The 20,878-nt window shown below is 50.8% G+C and overlaps 1 protein-coding gene across 5 annotated transcripts in view; it reads right to left on the bottom strand.

Annotated features, from left to right (window-relative positions):
• Positions 1 to 357: 357 nt before the first annotated feature.
• The window catches only part of Cables1 (Cdk5 and Abl enzyme substrate 1), a 110,920-nt gene continuing 90,399 nt past the window's right edge, over positions 358 to 20,878 (bottom strand). For all 5 annotated transcript variants that reach the window (XM_016007802.3, XM_076554730.1, XM_076554731.1 and 2 more), the window contains 5 exons: positions 19,381 to 19,537; positions 18,033 to 18,136; positions 7,213 to 7,319; positions 5,643 to 5,850; positions 358 to 1,595 (listed from right to left, as the gene is read on the bottom strand). In XM_016007802.3, the coding sequence (XP_015863288.2) occupies positions 1,455 to 1,595; positions 5,643 to 5,850; positions 7,213 to 7,319; positions 18,033 to 18,136; positions 19,381 to 19,537 (717 nt within the window). In that variant the 3' untranslated portion in view covers positions 358 to 1,454. The remainder of the gene's footprint in view (positions 1,596 to 5,642; positions 5,851 to 7,212; positions 7,320 to 18,032; positions 18,137 to 19,380; positions 19,538 to 20,878) is intronic.

Below are 20,878 nucleotides of genomic sequence, written 5' to 3'. Positions count from 1 at the left end.
TTTTGTGTCAACTTGACACATGCTAGTCACTACAGGAAGAAGCCTCAGCTGAGGAAATGCCTCCATGAGATCCAGCTGTAAGGCATTTTCTCATTTGGTGATCAATGGGGGAGGGTCCAGCCCATGGTGGGTGGTGCCATCCCTGGACTGGTGGTCTTGGGTTCTATAAGAAGGTAGGTTGAGCAAGCTATGTGAAGCAAGCTAGTAAGCAGCACCCTCCATGGCCTCTGCATCAGCTCCTGCCTCCGGGTTCCTGCCCTGTCTGAGTTCCTGTCCTGACTTCCTTCAGTGATGAACAGCAATGCTGAAGTGTCTAACTATGACAAGGTGACTGAGACTTACATGTTCACACACACATTTATGTATCTGTAAAAGAACAAAATATTTTAATTCTTTATCCATGGCCACAAGCTTTCTTCAGTAAGTTACACCTGCGTAGCGACCAGGTGACAGCATGGTTAATGCTTCAGGACAGGCAGTCCCAGAGCGAATCAGGACAAGTCACAATTTTGTACTAACAATCAACTTAACCACAGCTCGAAATGTAGTCTGTCCCAGCTGCAAGAGCCACAAGACACCAATCATGCGTCTTACCCCAATACGGACTTTTATAAAACACACATATATATGTTTTTAGCACAATAAACGCGCTCATTATGCACTCTAACATAGAGCACAACAATACATCAATACATGCTATGGAGTGCAGCCCTCATGTCTCCACAGGCAGGAGCCGGAGGTCAGACAGAAGCCCGTGGTGTGACGGCAGGAAGGTCGGAGCGCCGCTCTGCACTGACGTGTCTTACACCGAGAGCTGTCGCCTCTGTCTAGCGCGGGGCAGGTACAGCCTCACAGACAGTGTTATTTCCTAAGAGCAGAGATGTCACTCTGGATCTGAGTCATTGTCACCTAGAAATCATTACAAGTCAGCTCCATAGAGGGTGGGGATTGGCTTTGGGGTCAAGTGTAACAGTGCCCCTCAGACATCTGCACACCCACACCCTTGTGCCCAGGGAAAGTGCACTTCCGATGGCAGATATAAAAATAGATTGGCACACTCTTGACACAGGGAGAGGGGACTTTAAGCCTCGTCCCCCAAGCCTGCACATTTGGTTCCCTCCGCTCCAGCACAGCGTGCTCCCAGTCAGAACCAGTCAGAACCAGTCTGCAGTAAAGGCCCTGAGCAGCTTCAAACTTCACACGTGCCTGGGAGGAAGCGTGGGCGCTGAGTTGCGGCTGTGGGGACCTGGGAGGGCCTCCAGCACCCCCAGCACATGACTCCTCTTGGCGAGCCTGAGCGACGTCTCCCGAGCAAGGTCCAGGTACAGCTTCTCCGTGAAAAGAAAGCTGCAAGGAGACTCTCTGGGTAGGCTCAGCTCGACTCTGGTCTCTGGGAGTAAGCGAGGCTTCACGGTACTCGGAGGAAGCAGTCCTTGGCCCTCCTAGGGCCTGTGCTAGGAGCTCTGGATCAGGCGTCTATAGTGGGGCATGACTTCGTGCTCTGGCAGATGAAGTGCAAATTCCAAGGCCACCAACACTGGGAACTCAAAGGCAATCAGTTCTCTCCTGTTCAGTCGGAACTTCTCTTCCAGTTTCTGCAAAGTCAACAGAACCAGTTTAGTTTTGCATTTAACAACTTAGGCTTGTTTTTTTTTTTTTTCCAAGTGCAACTTTTCTACTACCAAGTCAGTGAGTATTTATCACGGATGCATCTGCTCTCCATTGCTATGACAGATCACCAGAGACTGGGTGAATTTTAAAAGAAGAGAGGTTCTGGAGGTCGGGCAGTTGCATCTGGTAAAGGGCTGTGCGGCTCCATCTCAGGGAGAGAAGCAGAAGGGGCCGGCTGGGTCCATGCTGTGCAGAAACCAGGAATGCACAGCCACAGCCGCACTCCTCACATGCTACTCTTGTAGCTACTCTAGTTCAGGAAACATCAACTTCCGAAAGACGGCGCAAGTCCTCCTCAGTGTCCCCTCCCAACACCACCGCAACGGAAATCAAATTTCAGTGTGAGTTCCAGGAGTGAGGAAAACACGCCCAAGTCACGTCTGTGCATTACAGGCAAGGTGCCGGAGGAGAGGGTTAGTCCCGGCTGTCCCCTGCCTGAGTGCCGGTGCTGCAGACAGCAAACCTTCCGGAGCGCCAGCGGTCTGTCTGGAGATCCGTGACAACTCCATTTACTACTGCAAACATTCTTAAAGTTGACGTTGCGTTTATGCCCATTTTACAGGTGATCACAACTTAAGATGCCAAGATGTTCATCTGCTGTGCTGAGGCAAAACCAACAGGGATTTTTTTTCTTAATTGGGTTTTTTGACACAGCTTTCTCTGTGTAGCCCTAGCTGTAGACCAGGCTGGCCTCAAACTCACAGAGATCATCCTGTTTCTGCCTCCCTAGTGCTGGAATTAAAGGTGTGCGCCACCACCCTGGGGCTCTAGCTGGGATTCTAACTGCACCTGTTATAACTGAGTGGGGCCTAGAGGTCAGAGCAGGCTGGCCAGGGAGCAGCTCAGGAGAGCTTCGCACGACACGAGGTGAGGATTTGTGAGTCAGCCTTGTCCACTCAACAATACAGGCTTCCAGGATTAGAAACAGAAGAGGAGCGGGGCACAAAAAGTGCCCCCTTTGGCTAGCGCACTCAGTCTCAGCTCAAGTTCGGCTTTTGGCTACTGGAGTATCTAGCCGCAGTGGCTGATGGTACCTGTGGTAAAACTGGGATGGGATCTCACATTAGGGAGCTGCTTTCAGATCAGAACCGCTGTGCTGGTCTGTGTTGGTGCCGTCCAGATTCTGCTGTGTGGCACAGTACTGAACTCTGATTTCATGTGTATCGTATAAATATGCTTAGAACTGTATTAGCATTACTTCTGAAGATGTATTAATTATATGCATATATATATATATATTTCCTACTTTATCAGGGAACCCCCAAGGAGATCCTGAAACCACAGTACCACATCATATAGACATGTAATCAAATAGTGTATCTATAGCAAAGGTTGACTTATTGTGCCTAAGTTATAAGATCAACTAAAACGGTAATGGTACTGCAGTGAACGCTACACAAACGCTCTCTCTGTTGCTTGTCCGGGCTTGGCCGTGCGATGCCTGCAGGTGAGATGAAGGCACTGTGATACAGGCTGTCGTGGGGGGCTCAGACCGACGCCGCGATGCTTGGGCAGCCAGTCGAGGTGGCTGCACAGGACACGGGGACAATTCATGTCTGAGGTGGCCCAGGGAGGGCGGCTTCCGTCACACTGCTGAGACCAGTACACAGCCTAAAACTTACAAATGGCTCTCCTCAGGACTTCTCTATGCAGTATTGGGGCTGTGGTTGACTTGGGTAACTGAAACCGGGAAAGGTCAATGGAGAACAATGTGTATGCCAATGGGGAGACAACTGTCTAAGTCTGTTGATGCTCATTTGGCACCCAAGGATCACTGCATCTACTGCACACACTGGTCCCGGTACCACTTCTGAAAACTAGGAAACCATGACATAAATAATGCTCTTTCTTAAAAATATACACCAATACCTACCTTACTCTCTTCATCACTGGACAGCGGGCAGTGAGATGTCGAGGGCATCGCACCCACCATCTGTTCTGTGCCTGCGACAGCCCGGCCTCTTTGCTGTCCCGGCCTTTCCTGGGCACTCTCTTCCTACTGCCCCAACAGTTTAGTCACGGCCCTGTGGTCCTGATAGGACATCCTGGCAGACCTTCCCTGAGGCTCAGGATTGCTCATCAGAGCCTGTGATTCCTGCCCATAAACCTGGTGATTCCAGCTCCTCTGAGATCTCAGCCTTTGACGGCCTCTCTCCGGGACCATCCTGGAGCCAGATCTGCAAGGGCTCCAGAGAGAACAGCAGAGTCTCGGGACTTCAGCAGTGAGCTGGACAATCACTTCTGGTTGGACACAAAATTGCTAACATTTATAGGGCACTTAGTTATGTGTGCCGGGCTTTGAGCATTTATAAACACTGGCTCCTTAAATGCTCCAATCGGCACCAGTGGACAACTCCTCGTGAGCATGCTTTTAAAACGCAAGCGAATCGATCAGGAGCTCCAGATCCTCCCTTCACTCTGTCCGCCTGCAGGCGGCCCAGCACTGATAGGCATTCTTCAAACTGGGCGTTCCTAAGCCTGCTCACCTGCCTGGCAGGCACCCCTTTCTGGAAACAATAATGAAGGCTCCTGCCCACAGTCCTCCCCTTTCCTTCTGCCCCCATGGCCCCAGGGGTTCTGGTCATATGCACTGAGTGTCTGTCTGTCCCTCACAAATGAGTGCTGCTGGCTTGGGCCCCAGTGAAGTGCAGTTAGGAGAGCTCGGAGGAGCTTGGTGACCTTAAGGGAGACCAGATTCAGAAAAATGGGCACATGTAAGCCAGGAATGGACCTTGGACTTGCCGGCTTTTACAGAGATGGGAAGTCAGTTTAAACTGTCCTTTAGGCCGCCTGGTCCATAGTTATGCTACAGCCGCCTACAGGGAGGTCCTTTCTCTCGGAACTGGGAGTAATAACCCGCTTTTCAATGGCAGTTGGCTCTTGCTCTGCTTTTCTTTTTTGATTTATACACTCCAGCACACACACACGCACGCACGCACGCACGCACGCACGCACGCACACACACACACACACACACACACACACACACACACTAATACACATTTGTGTACTGGGAATGGGAACCTAGGGCCTCCCATGCGAGCCATGCACTCTACCATCATGTCACATCTCCCCACTCCTTTCACTTTGGGACAGGGTCTGCCCAGGCTGTCCTGGCTGGCTTTGAACTTTGGTCCTCCTGCCTTACTCTCCCAAGCTCATGGCCTATAACCACAAAGCCCGCCTACACTCTATGTTAAAACAGGTGTTCATCCTTGTTTGGTGGGGCTGTCCTTTAGAAGTAAGGCCACATCATCACTCCGAACCCAGCATTTCTGATAGTGTTCTGGAGTCACACTGCTCACAATACTCTCATGATTACCATGTGTGGTGGTTGAAAGAAAATTGTCCCCAAAGGGAGTGGCACTATTAGCAGGCATGGCCTGATTGGAGTAGGTGTCGCCTTTTTGGAGGAAGTGTGTCTCTGTCGGGGTGGGCTTTGAGGTCTCCTATGCTCAAACTACACCCAGTGTATCAATCCACAGATCAAGATGTAGAACTCTCGGCTCCTTCTCCAGCACCATGTCCCACCGTGATGAAACTGTAAGCTGCCCCCATTAAATGTTTTCCTTTATAAGAATTGCCATGGTCATGGTGTCTCTTCACAGCTATAGAAATCCTAACTAAGACACATGGCTTCTCTGGCTGTGAGAATAACTTCATCACTCACGCTATCTGAGAAGGGTTTTTTGTTTGTTTGTTTGTTTGTTTGTTTGTTTTCTGTTGTTGGTTTGCTTTTTCATTTTACTTTTTTTTTTTTTTCTGAGAAGGGATTTTAGGTCACGACCCTAATGATGGCTTTTTCATCTTGTCCAGGTAGATCACCCATTTCTTCTACAAGTTATTTTACAGTCCTCATCTCTACTCGACATTAAGGTCCATCTGCCTGCCAGGGGACCCCTGGGCTAAGTGCTGAGTGTTAACTTAATGTGAGGAAACCTCCCACCCCCATCAAGACCCAGCTCACTTACATCAATTAGATGCTTGACTTCGTGCTTTTTGAGGTCACTTCCGACCTTGGCTGCTAACAGCACACACGCTCCAGCACAGAGCTTCCGGTTCTGCTTGTTCAGTTTCCCCTTGAGAGCGAGCTTCTCAAAGTAGACAAAGGCCATGGCCACTGTGGGCTCCTCAAAGCCACAGTCCTCCTGGGCAAGTTTCCGCATCTCTCTCTTCAGACTAGAAAAAGACAGGAAGCAGAGTCCTGAGAGAGCTCAGGGGACCCACAAGACTATGACACCACACGGAAAGCATTTTCTCTATTTCCCTCCCACCGGGGGATGTAGGCCGAGGTTAATCCACAGTAGATGTGGGAGCAGACCGTGGAACTCTGGCCCGTCTGTGGGTCACCCGACACACACAGGACAGCATCACCACTTCCAAGGATTCCGGGAAGGCAGCACTCCAAAAAACAGGCATGGAAGGACACCACAGTGTATATCTGAGTCCCCAGGAAAAGAGGGGGGCTCCTCAAAGTGAAGAAAGGGATCCACACTCATTTTAGAGCTATATCAGGTGCTTGATCTAAGTTCTGCCAATTGTTGATTAGACTCTAAGTCAGGTAGAAGTGTTTGGCTAAAGGAAAAACCATGGAGTGTCTTTGGGAAAGCTGTCTAGCAAATGGACAGAGCATGGATGCTTGCTTTTTCTTATTCCTTGGTTTGGAACATGCCAGAATCAAATCTGCATTAGGATGCACACTAGGGTAAGCCCTGCACATACTCCAGCATCTCGGAGGTGGTGAGCACACGCCGGCAATGTTGGAGGCCTGGTGTGGACACCACAACATGAGTCAGCACATCTCTAACTTGGCACGGTTGAGTGGCTGGCAGATGTGGGTCACCACAAACCCACCCAATCATCTGTATGGGAAATCTGGGCCTGTCTCTCTGTTTTGGCCATTTTGGTGGCTGCTCAAAGATAGGGCCTTGAAGTCATGTCTAGTTAGGTGGAGTTATCTCATGACCAAAGGTGCCAATTCTATGCAAAAAACTTCTGTTTTGCCTGCACCTCAGAAAGCCAAGACCTGAATGCTGCCCATTCTAGTTTGTGTTTTTAGATATGGCTCATGTATCCTAAGCTGATTTCACATTTCTGCCTCTGTCTCCCAAGTGCTGGGATCACGGGACTATAATCACGGCTGGGTTATGTAGTGAGGGAGCTTGGACCCAAGCTCTGTACATGAAAGCCCAGCACTCTACCAACTGAGCCTGCCCCCAGCTCCATCCTCGCTGCTTTTTATAACCTCAGTCTTACTGAGCTGGCAAGCTGCAGGCACACAGCATGAAATGATTTTCTCACTGAATGAATGTCTTCCTAAGAGCTGTGTCAACTAGAGGGTCAGGAGCTTTGGCCGGATGCCTGATGCCCTGGGCTCTCCCACAACATCCAGGCATGAGTCGGCCAGCAGCGGAAGAGTGTCTGGTGAACGTGACTACATTTCTTTTCCTGAGGAACAAGGAAAACTATAGTACAATGTGAGCCTACAGTGTGCTGGAAGGGCCTGGTGGGAAAGTTCTGGGTGATATGCAGCTCTCATACCTCCTGATTTTGCTGAGTGTTAACTTAATGTGAGGAAACTTTTCCTTGAAGGTTTCATTCATGTCCTTCTTGAGATCTGAGGGCTTCACGTAGTCAATCACTGTGGTCTGTAATAGAGGAGGCAAGAAACGTCACTGCAACCATGGGTCAGGTGTACTAACAACGTCCAGGTTAGGCCGAAGCAGCCAATAGGCCTTAGAGAGTGGCTCTGTCTCTGCCTGCTGTCCACACCGGCAGGATTCAAAGCTCCACCCTCACCCCTCATCATCCCACATCTCACATTCTACCTCCCATGGTTATTGTGGGAACCACGAGAGATGCTCTGTACAATGCTTTGCACATTATATAGATGCTCAACACATTCTAGCTACCATTTAAATATGTTTTCGTAAAATTTGACAAATTATGCATAAAATTCACCATTTTAAGGCACCATTTAGTGGCATTAAGGACATTAACATCATTATGCAACCATTACCACCGCCATATCCAGTACTCCACAGAACATCTCCCTGTTTACTCTCGAGCCCAGGCAAGCATCATTGTTCGCTGTTTGTTTTTGAGACAGGTCTCTAGGTAGTCAAGCCTGGCTTTGAACTCTGCATTCTTCCTGCTGGGATTACATATGTGAGTACCATGTCCAGATACTTTTTTTAAACATTGGTTTGTGTATGTACAAATGTACATGACTGTGTTTGCCATGTTTTGTGGGGGTGGGGGTGGGGAGGTTGGTTCTCTCCTCCTAGCACGTGAGTTCAGGAAGTCAAACTCTGGTTGCCTGGCTTGGTGACAAGCATCCTTACCTCCTTAGTCACCTCACCAGCTCCCAGCTAACTTTTGTCTCATGTAAGTAGAACAACATATTTGCTTTTTCCATCACAGGTCTCTTTCAGTGTTAATGTTTCAAGGTTCAGGTGGCATCGTGTATGAATGTCCCCTCAGAGGGAGAGTGGCATTCCATTATATGTATGCAATGGTAACATTATCAACAGTCCCTTGCTTGAATTCTGCTTATTCCCAAGACAGGTTCCTTTGAGCCCTTGGGAGTATTCTTGGCACCCTTGCTCAGTGCTCTGCATATTTAGCCCTGAATTTGTATTTAAGTCTCATCCCATCTCAAAAGTGCACCTGCCCAGGGCCAGCACTCTTTAGGCTGACAACAGAAGCCACCTTCAGCAGGCCACTGCTTTCTGTAGGAAATTATGTGAAGGCCACCCGGGCCCAGGGATGACCCACTAGTAAAATCCATCCAGCATTTCTTAGTGACTGTGACTAACGTTGGTAGGCTTCTCTGAACACATGGTTTGATGTGATGCTTAATGAAGTTTTAGATTTTGGCAGTGCTGAGACTTGAACCCAGGGCTTTAGGTACGCCCTGGCAAGTGCTATACCACTAAGCTACACCCCAGCTTGACAAGACTTATAACACATGAACTGCATTTGATGGCAGCTAAAAGCAACATCGAGCCAATGAAAAGTGATCTCAATGGCATTTTCCTTCTCTGTAGCAGTATTAACTTGGTTCTGCTAATCCAGCTCACACCTGTGTGACACTTGGGGAGATAAGAAATCAGATGAGTAACACCAAACCAGGGCAAGCAATGCAAATGAGCATTTGAATTTTCCAACAGGTCTGTCCAAACATTTGAGGAAATGAGAGGCCTAGATCCTTTCCTGAGGTAACCAGTGCAGCCGACTGATGTGGGATACATGCAAGTATGCGCCAATGCTTCTCTTTGAATGCACCCATCTCAACTTACAGGTGAAGGAACTGAAGCCCAGGATGGTGGAGAAGCTTGTCCCAGGCTTGACAAGCTGCAGGCATGGCCAGGAGTGAGATCCTGACCTCCCACTTTGGTACCTTCAGCTCCCCTTACACAATGTCTTCCAGGCTGTTCTTCCCTAATCAGACAATGAACAGCTGGCAGTAGCTCCCTTCTCATGAGGCTGTCACAAAGAGGTGTGGATGCAGACACAGCCAAAGAAGTAGCCACCTTAGCAAGTCAAAGTCACTCAACCTCTGGTCTAGGCACCCATGACTTGTTTCTTAGTTGACTTCTATGTCTGAAGTCCAGGGACTTGCATATCAGATTATCTTGCCAACTAACATTCCTTTCCAATTTACTCTGTGATGCTGCATCTTGGGACTCATCCAGCTAAGTTCCCTAGAGCACAGGTTGCTTTCCCTATGACTAACCTTCCCTAAACATTCAGCTTCATCCTGGGAAGCTTGACTCCAGGAAACTACCAGTTATGTTTCCTGACTCTCTTGCAGCTAGGATGACAAATGCATTTCTGGCTGCAGAAGAGGTGGCATCTCTGTTATTTCTGCTACCAAGAGTGGTTGAGAAGTTCTAGCTCACTAGCTTTAGATGTCCATTTTGTAGGTGTAGACCACAGCAAGGGCAGCATGGTCGGCAGCCACCATTAGTGGTAGTGGGTTCCCAACTGTGGTAGTTACCTGTTGGTAGCCATAGTTGTTGGTCAGAAACTCGAGTCCTGATCCCATAGGCAAGGCTCCCTAGGTGACTTGGGGATCATTCTTATTCTGCTAGTGTTCCCAAATATTCTCTGGTTAGAACCTACTCTGATAACTACCACCCACCTTTGAAAGTGTGTGTGTGTGTGTGTGTGTTTACAAGCACACGTGGAGCCAGAGGACAATCTCAGCAGCATCGTTAGGAATACTGTCCACCACTTTGAGATAGGGTCCTTCACTGACTTGGAGCTCACTAATTAGGCTAGGCTAACCAGCCAGGGAGCTTTAGGGGATCCTTCCTTTTCTCCACCTCCCCAGAACTGGAATTACAAATGTGCTACCATGCCCAGCCCTTTTCACAAGGACTGAACTCAGGTCTTCAGGCTCGCAAGGCAAGCACTTTCTCCACAGGACCACCCAGAGTGGGTGCTGAGCTTTGCAGTGAACTGTGACACACAGTTACAGTTACAAGTGGCCTCATCCTTGCTCTTGGGGTAAGGAGCTTGGGTGTCCTTCCTGGTAGTGGGGTGAGTTCAGGCTGGGCACTGAGTGTTGATGTGAGACCCTCAGCCCAGACTTTGGTAGATGTTCTAAGTACCTGGATGGCAAAACTCTCAAGGTCACAGGGATGCCACCTGCAGGCCCACGTGACATCCTCCACCACTCTCAGCCACCGTGTGCTTGTTTCCAGCTGCAGTCCCATGTCCTCGTGACTGTCCCCAGCACTGAACATAAGGCTTGGCTACAGTCGGAAGGTTTCGGAGATGCCAGCACAGCCAGGAGAAGCAAGATGTGAAAGTACCGGTAAGCCACAGCCACGTGGCAACTTATAAATAGAAATGCGTTACGTTATAAGCATTAGCTAGCAAGAAGCCTGTCATGGGCCATACAGTTTGTAAGTAATATTAAGCCTCTGAATGATTATTTTATGAGCAGCTGAGGCACTGCAGGGCCAGGTGGGATCAAGAGAAACCTTCCAACTATGCTTGGCCCCAATCTGGCATTTGACTTGCTCATTTATTTGGGCTTCACAAGTCTCACTATGTAGCCCAGGCTGGCCTTAAACTCAGTCCTCTTGCCTTAGCCTCGAGTGCTGAGATGATGGGATGCACCACCATGCGTCTTTCCTAAGTTAGACAATACACTCTGAGGTGTGTGGAGGGTCCTCTGCAACCATCACCTTTCAGTCAAAGCCCAGTAACAGCCACTGCCTACACAAGAAACCCCTTACTCCATCTTCAGGGAGGCAGTCTCTCCTCACAGCCTCAGCATCTGACTGACAAGATGATGTCCTCAGGGGGAGTGACAGAGGAAGCCCAAATAAAGACGCTCCTCACATGAAGTCTGAGATTGGCACATGGCCAGGTGGGACCAGTGGACCAGGATCCTAGAGGGAGACTGCTGTATGCTAAAGGCATCAGTGTACGTGGACAGCTGTAGGTTTGTGACAGCCCACGTCACTGAGGCAATTGCCCAGTAACAGTCACTGTAGGCTGTCTGCCTCAGTCTATTTTGAGGTTGGGGGTGGGCAGTGAAATGTCTCTAGGACACGATGGGAGAAGATGGTGGTCAGCTGTGCTCTGAGAGGCTGGCTGAGAACAGGAAGTGGCCGCTTTGGTTTCCTGGCTTGCTGTAACAAGCTCCCACAACCTGGTAGCTATGACAACTGCAGGCTGCCCCAGAGACCTAGCTGGAAGCCTGCACTCTGGGCAGGTTACTCTGTCTCCAGAACCCTCCTTGACCCTCTCAAGCTTCCAATACCCAAGACTGACGATGCTTCACTACAGCATCCGCTGTCTTTCCTGCCCCTTTCTACGGGCATGATCATGTCAGATCAGGAACATTACTCTCTGCTCACCTCACTTTACCTCATGTACATCTGCACAGAGCCTGGTGCAGATCAAACAACATCCTAAGGTCACAGGAGGTCACAGCCTCCCTTAGGGGGACAGTCCTGGCCACAGTCCCGGCCACAGTCGTGACTTATACCTAACAGTGTTGCTGTACAGCATTACTAGACTCTGACCCTCCCCGCCCCCCAGGCTGAAAGTTCAGCCCCCTGCCCCAGCACCAACTCAGCCTCCCAAGAGTCAACCCTGGTCTGCAGGAGGCCTTCCCAGGCACTTCCCCTGTGTGTGGCAGCTCTCCTTCTGGTCTTCCTATGGTTCCTCTTCTCAGGGAGACTCAGCCAGAGATCTGGTTTTACACTCAGCTCTGCCTCATGGCATCCGGGTAGCCTGGAGCACACTGCTGAAATACTTAGGCCTCAGTCGCCTCCTCTGGCATCTCCACCAGATGCCTGCTTTGTGCTGATGGCCACAGGACACCCGATGGGGGGGGGGAGGGAGGCTGTCCCTGTGACCTGCTCACTCACCTGCCTGGGTTAATCAGGATGAGTGGGTCACCCCCAGTATGGTAGTCTGCCTCCAAACCTTGTAGGATGCAGAGGGCCACCCTCTACCTTCTGAGCTACAGGTCCCTGTGGAGACCAGAGTATGGCGAGCTCTGACAACTGACATCAGCCTCTCTTGAGGGAGTTGTAAGATGATCCTTAGAGGCCAGCCCTCCTAGCCAGCCAAATGACCACTGTTCCTGCCAAAGAGGCTCAGGGTCCCCAGCTCCTGCTAGCCACCCTTTCCGGCTTGGGGGAGAATGAATGAAACACAAAGCTGATGCTTTCAGCTCACCTACCAGTCTAACACACCAGTTGGGCGGCCCCTGGAGGTAGAATCAGAATCCACCCCCGGTGCATGAGGGGGCTTTTGGGAGCCCACTACATATGATGGGACACATCATGCAGCCTTGAGGCAGGGGGAAGGGCTTGGACTTGCCTCTACTGGACGTGCCTCCCATGGGAGGCCTTGCCTTCTTGTGTGTGGGGAAGTAGGGGGTGGGTTGAGGGGAGAGGCTGGGGGGGCAGGAGGAGGGAAGAGGGGAATCTTTGGTGTGTAAAATGAATGAAAAAAATTTTTCTTAATAAAAAAAGACTTGCAAGTCTGGATTTTGCCAGGTGTGTTACTATAAATCCAAGTGCTAATTAAACAGGGTGCAGCTCCTTCCTGGCCCGGAAGCTCAGCGCATCATCACCTAATTCCAGGCTGCAGGACAGATGGGCAGTACTGGCCCTCAGCACTTCCATTTCTGATCAAGTGCCCAAAGTGAGGTCCCTGGACACACCTGTCTGCAGCTCTCTGGCTGCAGGAGGCAGTGTGCATTCAGCTGTGTAAAGGAGAAGAGGAGAGTCAGCAGAGGGGAGGACCCCGCCCCAAAGACAGCAACTTCCAAAGCAATGTGCTTTACTAAGGAGCCCGGCCTGCCCTCAACAGAGGCAAGGAGGGAGGAGGGGAGGAGAGAGAGACATGACCCTGAAAAAGATGAAAAGCCTACAATTTAGTTACTTAGGCAAAAGTATCTACCCCGTCTGTGTAGACACGGGGGTGCACGCTTTTTATAATTACCTCACCTTGACTCTTGAAAGAGGAAGTCCAAGGAGGTGGACTTGGACTCATTCCAGCTCATGGCACCAGCTGGGAGGCTGCAGAGAGAAGGCCCCCTGGAGTGCAGTGGCAGAGGGAGGGAGCCATACACCTCAATAACGATGCTGGAGGCCGGTGGGGGGGGGCACGGACAGGCGGCTGGTCTGGTGGAGCTCTGGCCTCCCTCCTCTGGGGTCGAGAGTCCGATCGCTCTCATAAGCAGCTCTGAACAGGGGCATGCATGCTGGCCCCTTTGCTACTGTCTCTCGGGGCCAGAATTCACCCCTACCCTGGTGGGAATGTTCCAAGGAAGGAAGGCTGCCTCAGTTTCCCTACCATACCTTAAATGGAAGAAGGAGTAGCAGGGGATCTGAGCAACTCCTTCCAGCTTCTGCTTCAACTGCACTTGTCCGAGAACCATCAACATTCCCAGTTCAGCGGGGCAGCCGAAAGCAGATGTTCTGCTTGTTCAGGTAATCGGGCAGGGGCGCCGGGGACTGAATCCATCTGACAACAGCAGATGGGCATTTCAGCTGTCCCGTGCGTTTAATCCGCTTTCTGAGGACAACGGTGAGTGATAAGGGAACTGTGCGGATGGGCAGCCTCTGCTGCTGTCTACCCCGCGGATTCCAAACAGCGGAGCCTTGAAGGAAGCAGCTCTCACTGACACATGGGGAGGGTCATGCTGTGGGTCGCCATGCCTTCTGAGGCACGCTCACTGTCAGACCTGTGATGGACAGCAGATGCTTCACACCTTGGGTATTCTGCAGGTAGGTGGGCACCTAAGCCGCCAGTATAATTCTTAATGAAAACGAGCAACAAGAATAAAAATTCTCTTACAGGGGTGGGGGCAGAGTCCAGCCGCCAAGCGGGGCAGGCCGGATGGATCCTTTCACGAGTCCGTTATTTCCCACTGCTCAGCATCTCACAGTGCACTGGAAAACTGGATCCTAAGATAAATTTCTACAGCTTACGGGGGGTTTTCAAGGATGCTCTGTGGGCTTGCCAAAGGACTCAGATTCTGCTATTAGGTAAATGGAACAAGAGGAATATATCAGAGACCCATCCAACAGGTGTTCTGTCCAGATGTGGGTATCAATGGACATCAAGAATGTCTGTCAGTTTTCTTATGTCAAAGCAGTATGAAAAAAGAAAAAGCGTTCACTGATCCATTCACACAGGGTTGATTTTGTTGACCTTACCACAGAGCTTTCTCATCTTCTCTTCTTAATTGCTTTCTACACCCATAAAAGGAGGGGGGACCAGGTGACAATGAAAACCACCATCAATACAAGCTGGCAGGCTCTCATGACACACAGTCACTCTCCAGTGAAACTTAATTATCCACCAGGCACCGGACGGAGCACAGGAAGTGAGGTCCTGACACCAGACCTCCTGCCCGCTGGCTGCACATTAGCCAATGCCCTGCAAGAACCTGCATGCAGCCGGGCAGCTTGACGTGCTTTCATGGTCTGTGGTCTCCTGCTATGACGTGCTTTCGTAGTCTGTGGTCACATTCAGAAATGCGCAGCCTGAACCACAGGTGCAGCTAGCCGTGGCCTTCACACCTGCCCCGGGAGGTTTCAAGTCCAGCGTCTGACTTTTGCCTTTTCATGATGGCTACGTGTGAGCGTGACCTGCGGGGTCACCTCAGTGTCATTTCCACTCCGGAAGCGGGGACTTCACCTGCAGACCCATCCTTGGACCCACAGCAGAGAAGACACATGTCCAACTACAGCCTGGATGGGTAACGCTGAATGACCCCTGCAGGGACTCATCCAAGCAAAGCGGAAGTGCAGGCCCACAAGGAGCCACCTACAGGGATACTGACAGAGGTTTCCTGAGAGCCTCACACCAGAGACAACCAAATGGCCGACCACGGGAGGATGAACAAACTGTGTCCATCCAACACTGCCAGCAATTCAGCACAACTCCGGGTGACTCTCACTAACACCACGCTGTGTGGAGGACAGACCGAAGAGAGTATACTGCCTGTATCTCCATTTCACAAACTTTCAGGATAAGTGAAAAACTAAACAGTCTCAGAAGTCAGGACAGTGCTGCCGTTAGCGAAGCTGGGGAATCGGAAAACAGTCTAAACCTATATTGAGATTTAGTGACCGAGTTCATGAGACTCCACATGTAAAATGGCTGTAGTGGAGCCTGAAATTCCACAGCACTTCCTCAAACAGGAGACGATCATCCCAAGGTCTCAGGCCTGGGTTCTCACCCACGGGGATGGTGCAGCCTGGACGGTGGCCTGAGAAGGTGACGCTGAGGCAGCAGGATCCAGAGCAGCCCCAGGACCTGCTCCCACTGGCCAGCAGAAGCTGTAGCAGGAAGCACTGGGGCCTGCAGATGGCGGAGCCCAGCCTGAGACCTGCATCGACCTCACGGGAAGGCTGTCGGGTTGAGCAGCCAGCAGGCCCAGCCTCACAGACCTGCATCGACCTCACGGGAAGGCTGTGGGGTTGAGCAGAGCTTTCCATTCCTCCTCGTGTGCCTCAGGCTTCTACTGAGGGCCCTTTAGCAACCTGCTCAGATAACCCCAACTCTTACTGTCCCTCTGGGGAGTCACCGGCCTGTTACAGGTGCAGGCTTGTCACTCTGTGGTCTCAACTCCACTCTGCACACACCCCTGCCTTCCCACAGGGAACCCGCCTCCGACCTAGTCAACTCCTATCACTTTTTCACATCTTCCACACCCTCCTCACAACCACAGGCACTCATTTGTCTACATCTTCGCTGTTGGACTTTCCCACTCATTCTAAGGCCAATGAGAGGGGACTGTGGCTGACAGCTCTCTGATAAATGAGGAAGCACATAGTAGGGCGGCAACTAAATTTGCGGAATGAGCAAATTCTAGATTTGCTCCCCAGCATACAAAAGTCGAGCAAACCCTTGACAACAGAGGCCTGCACTCCAGTTCCTACAGGGTCAGGGTAAATCCCCTGTAGCCTGTAGGCTCCTGTGAGTTGCAGAAGCTGGCCTGAAGCTGTCTGTCACACACTGTCACCAATTTAAGTGATAACACTAAAGAATGGATGTCCTGTCTTTTATCAAAAGTATCACGCCTGGGGCCAGAATAGGAGGAGAGAAGCCTCATGGCCTGGGCTGGGAAATGCAGCCAAAGAGTGGTGGCATTCTGTAAAACACGGACTCTTCCCAGACGCCCAACGCCAGCACGTGAAAAACGGCCCACTTGGGGACACAGGCTGAGGAGGGCTGGACATGCACTCTCACCTGGAAAGTCATCCAAGTGTCTAAGGAGGGCAAATGAGCTGTGTGCTGTGAGTCTGCACAGACCGTGGCCCAGAGCTTCAGAGCTCACAGTGAAGTAAGGGGGCAACTGGGATCTGGCCATGCTCGTCAAAGGGGGGTCAGTGCCGCCACAGGACGGCATCTCCGTGGGTGAGTGCCCTGCAGGACGGCACCACCGGCCACACGCAGTACACCTTCATGCTGTCTCAAACCTCTGACATCTGTCTATCTTCCGGCTAGAGAACGATCCTCACATCCTGCCCTGAGGTCCCACTGCAGAATGCACAGGGACAGGCCATTCAGAACCGGCCAGACAAAACCAGCGAGCAGAGCCCGACTCAGAAGCTGGAGACTCAGCACCCCACTTCCTGTCAATAGCAAGGGGGCTCACTGGGATTCTGAGCCACAGTTTCCTGCCCAAGTTAGTTAATGAAGTGAACATTCATCGCTAAAGTGGGGCCCACACTGAAAATACATGTAAATGGCAACTTTTAAGTGGCTCCTTTAATGCAAGGGCACAGGCTTTTGTCACTGAATATTTAAGCATTGGAATCTGGGGAAGATGAATGAATCTTGGTTTTGTTCCTTGAATGAACAGGTCATGGAATAGGAAAAAACAAACCTGAAAACATTTAAACCCAATAATTGCTACCTATACACAACTGTGATTTTGTTATCGTGTTAAGAGCGAGGGATGAGTATGTAAGAGTGAGGACGGGGTCGTTTTAAATTAAGTGACTTTGAAAGTTCTCAGCAGGACTCTGAACTACAAGTGCTGACCGGTGGTCCGAAACCACCAAGGGCAACCTTTGAGTACTTGGAGTGGCTTTGCCCTTGGCTTCTGTAGACACGGAAGACCTCAGTGAGAACCCTTGGGCTCAATGCTGAGGGTAGGGCTTCTAAGATAAGCAGCTAGAGTGACCCAGGGGAGGAAGTGCCTTGGTTGTCTGCCCTGATGTCCCATAGGATGCAGAAGGTACAGAGAAGCAGGGCATCTGGGCAGATGTTCCCTTTGCTGAGGCTGTGTACGACAGGTCTGCTCAGTCCACTTCTCTCCTGTTCCCCAGCAAGTAGGACAGTTCTACCCAAAGAAAGGGGTGTCTACAGAAGCAGGAGCCCACCACGGCAGAGAAGGCAGTTAGCCAGAAAGAGTAATGGAGATTACACAAAGGGAGACCAGGAAGTCACGAAATACACACGGCAAGAAGAGTGCTCGCTTCTAACAGCTGCGTCCTACTTGCCCGTGGTTCGGAGTGCACGTGGAGATTTACAGTCACTGAGGTGATCCCAACACAGCTCAACTTGAACTTGGTGCTCCCACAGGAAGGTCAGGCCTTTCCCTAGTGGAGTCTGGGGTGTGTATATTCTGGCATGCCCTTCTCGGAAGTGAAAGTCTCTAAAACTAAGCTGGTAGCTTTCGTCCACTGGACCCAGCCTTCTCAACTTCCCTATAAGCGGCATTCCCAGGCCATTTAACTAGATGCTGCAACTCTGACTGGAGAACTCAATAAAATGTCCCAGGTGCACAGTCCAGAGAGCTACCCAAGGCCATTCCAGGATGCTGTGGGCACTAACAACCCAGCCAGCCCTCGGACACCACTTACCATGTAGGAAGGGAATGTCAGCACTCGCTTGTGCTTGCCACAAGGCCACTGGGGGTCATCCAGGAGATTTGGGTCATAGTCCATAAAGTCTCCCAGGTCACTTCCTGAAGAGCACAAGCACATGGTAATTAGGGGCCCTGGACTCCTCAAGGCTGAGGCTGCTGGGATGGATATTAAAGACATTGTCTGTGCTTGGCAGTGAGGTATATCCACCCACCTACAAAAAGATTGGCCAATTCTTACCATTCTGATTTTTCCCCCATGTTAGTAAATTATGTGTTCATTTCACTGACCCAGAAGAATATAAAACTTGACACAGCATGTGAACTGTGGGGACCCTTGTAGGTCACAGGACATGGTCCTAGACCAGCCTGTTCTTTAAGCTGACAGAGAGAATTGCTAAACCCAGTGGTGCCATTCAGGGCCATGACCTGGTAAATGCTTCTAGACAGGCTGCTGTGTGTGAATCATGTCCCAACTGTGGTAGCCACCAGCAAACACAGATACAAGTGACCTTTGGAGGTGATGGGGGCAGGCTGACCCAGGGAACTTCACCTTCACTTGGAATTTCGTGTGTGGTAAGTGTGAGCATGACTTTGTAAGTTTGTGTGCAGGTGTACATGTGTGTGGAGACCAGAGGTTGATGTAAGATGCTTCGCTCAATCACTTTTCTATCATCTTTTGAGAAAGGGTCTTTCATGGAACCTGGAGTTCACCAATACTGCCAGACTAGTGGCCAGCAAAGCTCAAGGGTCTGCCTGTCTCCTTAGTGCTAGGATCACACACACACAATGCATGCCTGGCCTTTCATGTGGGTGCTCGGGATCTGAACTCAGGTCTTCGTGTTTTTGTGGTGGGCACTTTGCCAGCCATTCCTAGGCCCCTCACCTGGAATTCCTCTGTAAGAGTTTTTATCTTTGTACCTATGTATGGGCAAACATGGGTATGCAGCTCATCCTTCAAAAGCCAATCCAATTCCTAACTGTGAGCACTGCAAAGGAAATGCTCACCCAGTCCGGCACTTCAGGACCCAACTGTGCGGGAAACACAGAAGGCAGAATGCAGCCATAGAACACAGGTAAATGAGGAGCCGAGAGGCTGGGAGAGTGCTACAGCTTTGCCCCCCACTCCCCACCCCCCACCCTGCACAGGTAGGCCCTGGGGCTGGGAACTGAGCAGCTAATTAAGAGGAAGGTCTTCTGTGGTATGTGTATGAGTCTGTGTTGCCTGAGATCACACCTCAGGCCTGCACCCTCACCTCTAACCAGCACAAATGGAGATCCTATTTGCACTGTAAACTGAGGCACATCCTACTACAAGCCACCAGACCCTTCTGAGCAAAAGTTACCTGCATCAAGGCTCCCCTGGGTGCTGCTGGCCCGGCCCATGGAGAGGCTGCGGTGGCTCAGGTTCCGGAACTGGGAGAAGGAGGAGGTGGAGTCTATGGTATTCCTCCGGGTTCCGAAGGCATTTGTGGGCAATAGAAACTGGGTGTAGGACACTGTCTGAAAGGAAAGAACAAACCCAGAGCAGCGGTTACGTCCAGGGGAGGCCGGGCTTGTTTTCTGGCCAAGCTCTGTTGCTACCCTGAGACCAGGTTTGCTGTTTTAAAACATGAAATTCTGGACGCTAATGGGATTTGAAAAATGCAACTTGTAGCCCGGCCTGGCGGGCCCATCTTTAATCCCAGCATTCTCGAGGCCAAGGCAGACAGATCTGAGTTCGAAGGCAGCCTGGTCTACACAGAGAGACCCTACTTCAAAAAACAACACACACACAAAAGAAATAAAAACGCAACCTGTCTGGTATTCCTTTGTGCCAAATGTGTGCCCCTTTCATACCCCACCCTCGCCCGAACAGCCTCTGAGCTGTGTGTAGTCTAACTGATCCCATCTGGTCTGTCTACTCCCGGTAGGTGGCCAAATGTCCATGTGTCAGACAAGGCACCTTCTCAGAATGTGCTGGAAGGTTGTGTCATGCATAAGGTACATGATGGACTGCATCTTATAATCCAGGGGAGGGATCAGGAGCACACCAGGCCCCCAGAGTCTCTGGTAAGGGCCGCTGGCTCCTCTCACGCTTCCTTCCCTGAAGGTGCTGACCACGACCCTCCACTCTGCTCCACTCTTCCTCATTCCTAGGTGAACACTCACCCTTTGGGATGAAGATGGGGGAGCCTATTTCTCTTTACTTGCCCCAAGAAGCACCTTGTAGGCACCCCACATACAGCCTGAACGAGGCATCATCGTGTCTTGGACACAGAGCTGACAGATGCCCTGAGGGCGAGGACAGCTGTTTGGGAGCTTCCCACGGGAGCGCAGGCTTTTGGGGAGGTTGTATGGAGACGACCACAGGTCAGCTTGTTTCAAATTGTGCTCCTTGGACTTCAACTTAACAGCTCACTGTATTGTGGGTGAAATCTGACTGTTTAGCGGGATACCACACTGACACAGCTTAGTGGTCACCGTGCTGGGCGGAGGCACTCGGGGCTTCTTGGGATCATGAAAACTTTACTAGTGGCTGGAATACTGCTCACTGACACCTCTCGTTCACAGATACACAAACCATCACTCCATCTTGGAATGTGGATGTGTGTTTATAAGTATGTGAATATTGCACAATCAGCTGTAAACAGTGTTAGCAGAAATGCACATACCTCGGGACCTCCTGCCACGCCTGTACTGAGTTACTGGCTTGGTGGTTTCTGTCTGCACAGAACTGGAGTCAGACGATGCATCGCACCCAGGAACCTGCCCTGACCTTGCAAGTAAGTCTTAGGCTCTAGCTCTCTGCCTCTGCATCCTGGGCCTTGCACCAACGGCAAAATTTCAGACACTAGAAACCTT

Source organism: Peromyscus maniculatus, chromosome 19 (genome assembly GCF_049852395.1).
Source record: "Peromyscus maniculatus bairdii isolate BWxNUB_F1_BW_parent chromosome 19, HU_Pman_BW_mat_3.1, whole genome shotgun sequence".
NCBI classification, from domain to species: Eukaryota; Metazoa; Chordata; class Mammalia; order Rodentia; family Cricetidae; genus Peromyscus; species Peromyscus maniculatus.
This window is presented reverse-complemented; position numbering and strand designations above follow the sequence as displayed.